General features: G+C 47.6%; 1 protein-coding gene across 1 annotated transcript in view; it reads left to right on the forward strand.

Moving 5' to 3' along the window:
- Positions 1-1309: 1309 nt before the first annotated feature.
- The window catches only part of LOC115481407 (vasoactive intestinal polypeptide receptor 1-like), a 141053-nt gene continuing 130083 nt past the window's right edge, over positions 1310-12279 (forward strand). The window contains exon 1 of the mRNA XM_030220494.1: positions 1310-1346. Within this exon, the coding sequence (XP_030076354.1) occupies positions 1310-1346 (37 nt within the window). The remainder of the gene's footprint in view (positions 1347-12279) is intronic.

Here is a 12279-nt window from a genome sequence, read left to right on the forward strand (position 1 = left end):
TGAATTGCTTGCTCAAGTGATTTTTCCTTTTGGGCTGTCAGCAGAACTGTAATATATATGTACCTCTGCATAAAATCAGCTGCATCACACAGAGCAAATTATGATGGAAGTGCAGGAACAGAGCTATCTTCCATTCCCGTCACTCTTTGGACGCAGCCCAAGTTCCAGATTCAGGAGGGTGCTTAGTCTCAGTCAGAGAGGACCCAAAAATTCAGCTAGCAATGTTTTTTTTAGCAAGTGGCAGTGTTCTTCCCAGATATTTAATGCTGGGCAATGGCTTTGGATATCCAGGCTTATGCAACCGGCTACCTCTTATGTGGTGAAGTGTGATATTCAGCATCACTGGCTAAGTGAAACCCAACAAAGATAGGTTCAATATGGCCATTTAACTTAGGCGGTTAAGGGCCCCTTTTACTAAGACGCGTAGGCGCATACGTGCGTCAAATTACAACTACTGCCCGGCTACTGCATGCTCTAGGCGCTAATTCTAATTTTGATGCACGTTCAAAACGTGCGGCAGAAAATAATTTCTATTTTTTATCGCATGGTGCTAACCGGGTGGTAATTGGCATTGTACGTGTCACGCTTTCCCGCCTGTCATGAACAGTGAGCCCTTGGACCACTACCGATGGCCGGCAGTAGCAGGAGAACCCCTCAAACAGGCAGCAAGACACAGACCGGACTGGAGCAGCTGGACAGGAGTAGCAGCAGAGGCAACGAGCTGGACCAGGCAAAGCAGGAACCCTAGTCTTCACCTGCGCTTAGCCACTTTTCACCAGGAGTTGAGCCCCTGGCTGCAGGCGGCCGGCAGGACTTACCGAACAGGGTAGGACTGGACTGGAACAGAAGCACAGGCAGCGAGCAGGAGAAAAGTCCACGAATCAAACAAGGTCTTGGGCAGGCAGCAGCAGTAGAATAAGCCAGTGAACAGGCTGGTTCCTGGGCATGCAGCAAGCAGAAGAAAAACCAGTAAACAAGCCAGGTCTGGGGCAGGCAGCAAGCAGTAGAATAAATCAAGAAACAGACAAGGTCTTGCTGACACAAAAAGTAGCAAGGTAGCACTGCAACAAAACTCTCACAGTCAAAGACTCCACTGAGGACCTCTGTTGCAAGGCAAACTAGAAAGCTTCCAGGTGGTTAATAAAGGCAAACAACAAGGGAGTTCACCAGGTAAGGGTGCTGCTTAGTTCCAAAAATCCCAAGCCAGTCTGGAAGGCTGGAAAACCCGGATCAGCATGACTTCTGGAACATGGGAAACGGCAAGTAGTTAGTCCACAGCAGCCACCAGGTCTTGCCAGCAGGGGGCGAGATGAATGAGAGCCTGAAACATGAGCAAAATCGTAACAGTACGTACATTGATTACCGTCCAGTTAACATGTGAGACCTTAACACTAAGTCACTGGGTGGCGGTAAGGTCTCAGGCCCAAAACGAACGAGTGCTGATTTTTATTTTGCCACACGTCCGTTTTTGGCAAAAAAGGGTCTTTTTTTGCAGGTGCGCTGACAAAAATGGACCTGTGAACGTCCAATACACGCCATTTTTTGGTGCGCCTTAGTAAAAGGGTCCCTAAGTGCTGACTCCACCCCTGGACCACCCACAAAATAGCCGGCTTTCACTTTAGCTGTCTGGGATAATATTTAGCAGCACTAACTGCTGAGTAAAACAGCAAATAGCTCCACCCGAGTGATTTAACTGGCCAGCAGGACATCTAGGAGGGCTATTTTTGTTCTCTTGAATTTTGGGAGAGAAAAATTCTGGATGATGATGCAAGGACAGATGGGCCTCGGGCCTGGTTTTAGCCATAGGCAACAAAGGCAACTGCCTAGTTCAGCAAATTTGGAAGGTGCACAGTAGCCAGGCAAAAAAGGGTCAGGTGCACATGCTGCTTCAAAGAGGTGCCAGAATGGCTTTCTTCTGCTCTTCTTTTGGTGCTCCAGGTTTTTTGGGATGTCTGACAGGCTCCTCCCCCTGCTTTCGGGGATCTTCTCTCGCTGCATTTCCATCTCCGGGTAGTGGGTGTGTCCTTTTAGGACTAGGAGGGAACCAATGGCATAGCCCACACACTTAGAGCTCAAGCCTACCCAACAGCGGCTTGTGAGGATCCCAAGCACCGCCAGTGAAGACCCTCCCCCAATTGCACCCAATATGCTGCCCTCCTCAGCAGTCTGCAGCAATGGTGACTCTGGCGCATGTGCAAAACCTAAGCATGTGTCTGTGTTGCTTTTAACTTAACCCTGCCCTGGGAACAAGCGGAGCCAGTCCTGATTATTAGGGGAATATCCTGCTTATTTTCGAAGGAGAAGGGTGGCCATCTTCCAACACAAATCGGCAGATGGCTGGCCATCTCCCAATGGCGGCCAAATCAGTATAATGGAAAGCCGATTTTGGCTGCCTTCAACTGCTTTCCGTCGCAAGGCCGGCCAAAGTTCAAGGAGGCGTGTCGGCAGTATACCGAAGGCAGGACGGGGGCGGGGTTAACAGATGGCCGACCTTGGCCGATAATGGAAAAAAGAAGGCCGGCCCTGACGACCATTTGGCCGACTTTACTTGGTCCATTTATTTTCAGGACCAAGCCTCAAAAAGGTGCCCAAACTGACCAGAGAACCACCGATGGGAATCAGGGATCACCTCCCCCCCTCCCACCCTAAAACAAAATTGGAAACATTTTTTGCCAGCCTCTAATGTCATACCCAGCTCCATGACAGCAGTATGCAGGTCCCTGGAGCAGTTTCAGTGGGCACTGCAGTGCACTTCAGGCAGCCAGCCCCAGGCCCATCCCCCCCCCACCTGTTACACTTGTGGTGGTAAATGGGAGCCCTCCAAGACCCACCTGAAACCCACTGTACCCACATGTAGGTGCCTCCCTTCACAGGGTTATGGTAGTGGTGTACAGTTGTGGGGAGTGGGTTTTGCGGGGCTCAGCACCCAAGGGAAGGGAGCTATGTACCTGGGAGCAATTTCTGAAGTCCACTGCAGTGCCCCCTAGGGTGCCCGCTTGGTGTCCTGGCATGTGAGGGGGACCAGTGCACTACAAATGCTGGCTCCTCCCACGACCAAATGGCTTGGATTTGGCCAGATTTGAGATGGCCGGCCTCGGTTTCCATTATCGGCGAAAACCGTTGCTGGCCATCTCTGGGGTCGACACAAATGTTGAGATTTAGCCAGCCCCAACCGTATTATCAAAATGAAAGATGGCCATCCATCTTGTTTCGATAATACGGTCGGGGACACCTCTTTACAGCGCCGGACTTAGAGATGGCTGCCCCTGTTCGATTATGGCCCTCTATGTTGTTTATTGTAAACCAAATGAAATAGGGTCCATTAAGAAGAAATGCAAAGGGGCTTGTGTGATTTAATTTAGTGTATATTGATATATTTAGTACACGGTCCAAAGGAAAATAACATGAAAAAAGAGTGAAAATTAAATCAATGGAAAATAAAATTTAAAAAAACAAGGGGGGTGGGGGGGAGACTGAAGGCCTCATGGAAGAGGAAGACTTTGAGAAGACAATAAGAAAAGAAATTAAAATATTCATTTGAAGTTAGCTTTAGTTTTGAGAATTAACCAGATCTGGTTAAAGAGGGGTTAGGACACCTGAATAAAGATACCTGTCCTGAGTATTAACCTGTGGTATTCAACAGCACTTGATTTCATTGAATATCTAGTTACAGACAAATGGACAAGCTATTCAGTTATTTGTAAATGGATATTGACTTGTAAACAGCTATAAATGCAATGAAACTAAGCCAGGACTGGGTCAGCCTGCCCATGACAATCTGGAGTTGACCGGAGACCTTATAAAGCAAACATTAGCCAGCCTGCACCATGAGGATACAAAAATCTGGTGAATCAGGAGACACCTAGAAAGTAAAAAGGACTGTGGTTTATTGAAATCCAGTTTTGGACCTGTATCACTGTGATTCATGTTTTAACTACACCGAAATCTTGGGAAAGAGCAGTGGGAACTGAGGCTGATGCCGGACAGATGCCTACAGTCTGCCCCCCAACAAATAGCAAAAAAAACTGAAAGAAGGTTAACGAAATCCAGCATGGGGGAGCCAAGGCTGATGCTGCACAGATTTCTTCAGTCTATGTCCCACAAAAAGCAAAAGAAGATCCAGCAACTCCAGCATTGAGGGAACCGAGGCCAATGTCGGACAGATGTGGATGATGTGTGTCCCACAAATGGCAAAAGACAGGTGAAGCTTCAGAGATTCCGGTGTTGTAGATCACGTTATTGTCAGATCCTGCAAGTGAGGGTTCTGTGCCGCTCAGGGGGGAGGGAAGACATCTTGACTGGTAAGTTGAATACTATCAGCAATACTTGGGGATGATCTGTGGTTATAACCAAGACTCCCTCACGTTTGGCTGTCTATATGGTTGGCACGGTGGAGACTTGACAACCAGTGTTTAAAAATATGAGTGGCAGATGCGGCTCTGGCCACCCTGTTGGCCAGATTGGATGGACCAGCAGATCTCTATCTGCCATCATTTACTATGTTACTGTTTACTATTTACTATTCAAATGAAGAGAAGGAGTCGCTCCGTCATGTGCAGTGAGGGCAGAAGGCTAAAGCATTAAGGGGACAAGGGCAGCCTGACCTTTGCTCCCAAGAGCTTCCACAGCAACTTATGCTGGGCAGAGAAGAAACCCTCACAGGAGCTTTAGGAAAACAGTACAATCTGGCAAATAGATGAACAACCTCAGACATCTCATCAGCTTGTCAGCACCCATCGGCAGGAAGCAGCTGCTAATTAAGATGGAAATCAGAGAGCATGCAGCTCTGCCTTGAAATCTGACATTGTACCTTAGAAACCAAGATTAGGAGGCTCCACTCAGATCCCCTGAGCCTCCGGCAACAGTGGCAGGGTCAACTGTTATCTTTGTATTTATTTGTTCCTTGTTTATGTTTTCTTTAACACTCAGAAAAAGTGTTGGACTGTCAGCAATGGGTACCCTAAGTCCTCAGTAGAGTCCTTTTGCTAAGCTGTGGTTAAAAAGCGGCTTTACTGAGCCTTTATGTGGGTTTATTCCATACACTAAGGCCATTTTGACCAGTCGGCCATTAAAAAGATTTATTAACCACCTTTATGAAGAGATTCACCCAAAATATGACTGCGTGAGCACTTAGAGCCACCTATTTTGTAAGCAGTAAGGGCTCATGAGGTATTTCTTTGTTAACACCCACTCTCCGCCTCACAAACATACCAATTAAAATTCAATGCAATGAAATGCAGACTTGGGGAGTAGAAATCCAGGGGAGACATATGTGCTAGGAGGTGACAGACAGGGAGAGGGACCTTGGGGTGATGGTGTCTGAGGATCTGTAGGCGATGAAACAGTGTGACAAGGCACTGGCCATAGTCAGAAGGATGTGAGGTTGCATAGAGAGGCAGAATCAGCAGAAAAAGGAGCTGTTGATTCGGTGAGGCCCCACTTTTGGAGGCCTTATCTTGCTAAGAATGTGAAAAGACTTGAAGCAGTCCAGAGGAAGGTGACACAAATGGTATGGGGCTTGGACCAAAAGATTTATGAGAAGAGACTGCAAGATCTGAATAGTTATTTTATTTGGATTTGCTCACGCCTTTTTCAGTAGTAGCTCAAGATGAGTTATATTCGGGTACACTGGGTATTTCTCTGTCCCTGGAGTGCTCACAATCTAATTTTGTACCTGAGGCAATGGAGGGTTAAGTGACTTGCCCAAGATTACAAGGAGCAGCAGCAGCAGGATTTCAACTGGCCACCTCTGGATATCAATACTGGTGCTCTAACCACTAGGCCACTCCTCCCCCAATGTATACCCTAAGATGAGATATAGAAACACATTTCTTCCAAAGAAAGTAAAACTAGAGGATATAAATTGAGGTTGTGGGGTGGTTGATGCTTGGAATGTCCTCCCGAGGGAAGTGGTGGAGACAAAAATGGTGCAGGAATTCAAAAAGGTACAGAATGAACACAGAGGATCTCTAATTAGAAAATGAACAGTATAAAAACCCCAAAACTTAAATGGCTGCCTGGCGACTCCAGCTGTGATGAATTAAGGCCAGTACTGAGCAGACTTCTATAGTCTGTGTTCTGTATATGGAAATCTGGTTTCGGATGGGCTGGAGAGGGGTTTGACAGATAATCCAGTAATTTGGAACATGCTAGGCAGACTTTTAAGGTCTGAGTACAGCAAATGTCAAGATGGGAAGTCCAGTAATTTGGACTTCTACAGCTAATGTCTCAGAAGTGACAAAGAAAGACCAGGATCAAGTATTTTACACTGTGTCCTGAAAAAAGTGAGCCCTTAAACATTTTGCAATAACCAGTGCGCTTTTTCTAGCAAAAAAGGTGACGGTACTCAAATGCAAGGCCACCCTTCAGGGGCAGGGTGAACACTGAGGGACCCACCCCACAATAGCCAGGCCCCCTGCAGCCAGTCACAGAATCTATGACATGGCAGAATTGGTGTGTAGAGCCTGAGCTCTTTCATTAAAACTTGGGGTCCATGGGTCAATTTTAGCAGACAATGGAAAAGGTGCCGGAACTCAGTACCCCCAAGTACCCCCTCAAAAAAAGCCCTGGCAATAACGATCTCACACCTGCACTGAATTAATTAAAATTGTACATGTGCAAAGTGACATACAACCTTGGAAATGTAATTAAATCAATATCTCGTTTTTGGATAATTGTGGGATACAAGTATGAAGAAATAAAAAATAAAATGAATAAAAATCTATTTGAATCCCTCATCCTAAGAGATTTTTAATTTTAACAGACTGTTGGAAATTTAATATGTACTGTTACTATATCTATTTTTAGCACATGGTTAGCGCACGCACATTTGGAAGTTGTCACAGGACACCTGAGCGCATCCCGTGATATTCCATTTTAAGCTACATTAGGCACCACTTCTAGTTATGATTTATGCTTAATTTTATTCAATATAACACGGCATTTCAACAGAGGAAAATAGGGGAAAAGATATGGTAGAGACTAGAGATAGTTGTAAGAGGGGTGGTAGAAGGAATGGAGCAGTTGTTACCTTCCGGTGCATGCCAAATCCCCCAGTCTCTCGCCAAAAGCCTCCTTGGACATGCTTTAGTAAAAGGACCTGAAAGTTTTGTTGGGCAGCAGGAGTCCCACAACCTTCTCTGCACAGATGAGAGAATGAGATGGGGACAAAATTGTCCCCCGTCCCCATGGGCTCTGACACATCATAAAATACATAAGTATTGCCATACTGGGACAGACCAAAGGTCCATCAAGCCCAGCATTCTGTTTCCAACAGTGGCCAATCCAGGTCACAAATACCTGGCAAGATCCCCCAAAAGTATAAAACATTCTATACTGCTTATCCCAGAAATAGTGGATTTTCCCCAAGTCCATTTAATAATGGTCTATGGACTTTTCCTTTAGGAAGCCATTCAAACCTTTTTTAAACTCTGCTAAGCTAACCATCCCCACCACATTCTCTAGCAACAAATTCCAGATTTAATTACACGTTGAGTGAAGAAAACTTTTCTCTGAATCGTTTTAAATTTACTACATTGTAGCTTCATCGCATGCCCCCTAGTCCTAGTATTTTTGGAAAGCGTAAACAGATGCTTCACATCTACCCGTTCAACTCCACTCATTATTTTATAGACCTCTATCATATCTCCCCTCAGCCGCCTTTTCTCCAAGCTGAAGAGCCCTAGCCGCTTTAGCTTTCCTCACAGGGAAGTCGTCCAATCCACTTTATCATTTTCATCGCCCTTCTCTGCACCTTTTCTAATTCCGCTATATCTTTTTTGTGGTGTGGCGACCAGAATTCAACACAATATTCGAGGTGTGGTCGCACCTTCTCATTTTTGTTTTCCATTCGTTCCCTAATAATACCTGACATTCTATTTGCTTTCTTAGCCGCAGCAGCACACTGAGCAGAAGGTTTCAACGCATCATCAACGACGACGACGACACCTAGATCCCTTTCTTGGTCCGTAACTCCTAACGTGGAACCTTGCATGACGTAGCTATAATTCGGGTTCCTCTTTCCCACATGCATCACTTTGCACTTGCTCACATTAAACGTCATCTGCCATTTAGACGCCCAGTCTCCCAGTCTCGTAAGGTCCTCTTGTAATTTTTCACAATCCTTCCGCGATTTAACGACTTTGAATAACTTTCTGTCATCAGCAAATTTAATGACCTCACTAGTTACTCCCATCTCTAGGTCATTTATAAATATGTTAAAAAGCAGTGGTCCCAGCACAGACCCCTGGGGAACCCCACTAACTACCCTTCTCCAATGAGAATACTGACCATCCCCACCCCATCACCCGAACTCTGTCTCCATCCCTACCCTGTCCCCACAGGCTCTGTCCTCATCTGCAGAAGCCTCAAACACTTATGATTTTATATTTAAATCTTTTTATTAAAGTATACTGTTGTTTATAAAACATAAATAGAAAACAATAATAGCAATGAACAACTAAATCAAACCCCCCCCCCCCCCCATCCTCTACTCTTCCAACCCCAACAATAGCCGACTTCTACTACCTGAAGGAACTCTAATCCCTAGCGGGGGAGAAATATGCCCTGTGAAGCACTGTTATGATTTTTTGTGGATGAGTATGTCATCAACAATCTCCGGATTCAGTCTAGCTCTCCTGTCTTCTTTCCTGCAATAGAAAATATCTTCCCAGAAGATGTGATGGCAGCAGGAATGTACACGTTCCCCTGTGCAAATTTTGCCAGTTGCAGCCAGCAGTTACGCTTGTTTCTCCAAAAAATGAAAACATCCTCGTCTGCGGCACTGAAACATAATTAACTGTCCAGTTCATGAACAGCCTTCAAAGTAAAGTATGACATGGGATCTGCCCTACCCCCACCCCATCCCCACGGGTTCTGTCCCCTTCCACGTGTTATTTTTTTTGTTTTTGTTTTTTTGTTACATTTGTACCCTGCACTTTCCCACTCATGGCAGGCTCAATGTGGCTTACATGGGGCAATGGCGAGTTAAGTGACTTGCCCAGAGTCACAAGGAGCTGCCTGTGCCTGAAGTGGGAATCAAACTCAGTTCCTCATCACCTCTAAATTTGAGAAAATGCTGACTTTCACTGCCAACATGCAAGGATGAATTCAGTTATATGGACCCCTGAGTACTGGGAATTGGACCGAGACCACAGCTCCATCACAGAAACATCTGTTTTGGTTGAAATTGTCTCTGTGAAAAAAAAGAAAAAGTCATGTTCATATGGAAACCACTGACTTGGGGTCACATTGTGCTGAGTTTTACCCCTGCACCCTTGTCAGAAAGCACCAGGACACACCTCTGGAAATTCTGCTTCTACTTTCAGAAGGGAAAACCAGGACCGGATCCAGCTGTTACACTGACCTGGGGCTTGAGACAGCCTTATTTACAGTGATGACTATCCTGAAGGACACAGAGAGTGTGTTTTCCCAGCATGTTAAATGTCAAATCTCAGTGTCTCTAAAAGTGGCTTGAAGGCATTTTGAACTTCTGGTTTTGCTCCTACGCCCCCGGGTTCCCAGCTGGGGAAGAGGGACCTTTAGATATGGGGGAGGGGGTAGCAATGTGCTCCGGGGGCTCTCCACTAATCCATAATGCAAGTAATCCTGCCTCCTGGGCGCGATGCAGAGAAAGAAACCGAGGTTTAGCGTTTACATGGTGCCTTGCTGTGCCTTTATCTCAAAACGTTACAGCTGATGAGCTGCCTGGGAAGGGAGGGGGGGGGGGGGGGGGGGGTTGAGAGAGCGACAGATAAAAGCAGATGGAGGAGGAGGAGGGAATGGGTCCAAAAGAGAGACGGGTGGCAGAGTAATCCTCCCGGCAGGTTGCACGTCTCTCCAGACTGAAGGGGTCTGAGAGGAGGCAGCACTGCAGGGGCAGACAGTGTTAATCTGGTGTTTTGGTTAAGGGGGGGGGGGGTCCTTCCAAGAGACTCCCTCCTACAACTGCACAGACACCGGCAAGAGAGGGTAAGAAGGCAGGGAGGAATGAGAGAGAAAAAGAGAGCTGCCTTTCCTGACTTATAGCAGAGGCTGCAGCTCGTGGTGGTGGAAGCAGGGAGCACCTCAGCCAGTAGGGGGTGCTGGTTCCCGAACGCCAGGAAAGATCCAGCTTCATCATGGGCACTGGGAAGTATCCCCTGCAGCTGCTCATCCTGGGCACGCTCGGATTGGTAAGTGCCAGTTTTTCTTCTGTTTGTTGCATGAAGGAAAGGCATGCCAGAGTCGTTAATCTGACAATTTGGATTCATGCAGCCACGTCTGAGGTGGAACTCCTACCAGCATCTTTCCAAAGGGAAGAGGGAGGGAGGAACCAGGTGATTATTCTGATTGACAGTGAACTGCAATTATATGCTGAAAAGATTTATCCCCGGATTCTGCGTATAGGTCACCAAATTTGGTCTTGGAATTGATCAGTTAAGCACTAACAATCAATTATTAGTTAACAAGCACTTAATTGGCAGGAATTAGGAGTTACACATGGATCTGCCCTACACAATCTATATAAATAAAATCCCCCCTCAGAGTTCTGAAGCTCACTCCATCTGTGGCAGTGAAGCCCTGAACTCCTGTCCTCCTGGTAGGCTAGGCTACTATTGGGACTACTCACCCTCAGTACTCAGCCACGCCCATCTGCTCCCTATAAAACTCACCCTCAACGTTCTATTGGCTTCTGACGTCACTGAAGCCAAGGTTCGTATGTTGGAAGCTCTGAAGCCTCGAAAAACACAGTCTCTGGGCCCCGCCCTCGCGTCAAACGTTATGACATTGACGGCGGAGGCGGAGCAATTCACCGCCCTCGCGTCAAACGTTATGACGTTGAGGGTGGAGGCGGAGCAATTCACCAACATTGACGACGGGGGGGGGGGGGGGGGGCACAGGAAAGCCTTGCTAGCGCCCGTTTCATTGGCTACAGAAACGGGCCTTTTTTTACTAGTATTCTATAACATCCAAAAGGCAAATGAAATTTAATGTGGACAAATGCAAGGCAGTAGTGTTCCTTGGTCGGCTGCCACCTGGGGCGGTTCATAAGCACCGCCATGCTGGGAAAAGACCAAAGGTTCATCAAGCCAGAAGCGTAGCCAGGTGGGGCGCAGAGGGAGCGGTCGCTTCCCTAAACAGCTGTTTAAAAACATGGCGCCTATGCACCTCAACCCAATAAATATTTTTCTTCTGCTCCCTCCCGAGTCTTTAATCTTTTGCTATCTCTTCTTCTGTCCGCGCTCTCCCGTCCGCAAGGTCACTTTTACTTCCCGAAGCATTCTCCCTCCAGCACCGGCGATTCACAGTCAGCCTGTCAGCGTTGGGGCTTCTTCTCCTCATGCGCGTCCCACCTCTGCGGAAACAGGAAGTTGCTTAGAGTATGCGGGACGGACGTGCCTGAGAAGCCCCAACATGAGAGACGGGCAGAAAAGAGGGTGAAGCCAATTTGAGTAATCTATTTCCACCCCCCGCGCACCGTTCGGTTCAAAACAAGCAAGAAGGAGATAGGGACACAAAGAGGGCACTACTTGAAAGGGGGAGGAGGAGATAGGGACACAGGGACACTACTGGAAAGGGGGGAGTAGATAGGGACACAGGGAGGGCACTACTGGAAAGGGGGAGGAGGAGATAGGGACACAGGGAGGGCACTACTGGAAAGGGGGGAGTAGATAGGGACACAGGGAGGGCACTGCTGGAAAGGGGGGAGTAGGGACACAGGGAGGGCACTGCTGGAAAGGGGGAGGAGGAGATAGGGACACAGGGACACTACTGGAAAGGGGGAGGAGGAGATAGGGACACAGGGACACTACTGGAAAGGTGGGAGTAGATAGGCACACAGGGAGGGCACTACTGGAAAGGGGGAGGAGGAGATAGGGACACAGAGGGGCACTACTGGAAAGGGGGGAGAGGAGATAGGGACACAGGGGCACTACTGGAAAGGGGGGAGTAGATAGGGACACAGGGAGGGCACTACTGGAAAGGGGGAGGAGGAGATAGGGACACAGAGGGACACTACTGGAAAGGTGGGAGTAGATAGGGACACAGGGAGGGCACTACTGGATAGGGGGAGGAGGAGATAGGGACACAGGGACACTACTGGAAAGGGGGGAGTAGATAGGGACACAGGGAGGGCACTACTGGAAAGGGGGAGGAGGAGATAGGGACACAGAGGGGCACTACTGGAAAGGGGGGAGTAGATAGGGACACAGGGAGGGCACTACTGGAAAGGGGGAGAAGGAGATAGGGACACAGGGAGGGCACTACTGGAAAGGGGGGAGTAGGGACACAGGGAGGGCA

The sequence above is a fragment of the Microcaecilia unicolor genome, chromosome 12 (assembly GCF_901765095.1).
Source record: "Microcaecilia unicolor chromosome 12, aMicUni1.1, whole genome shotgun sequence".
Lineage (NCBI taxonomy): Eukaryota > Metazoa > Chordata > Amphibia > Gymnophiona > Siphonopidae > Microcaecilia > Microcaecilia unicolor.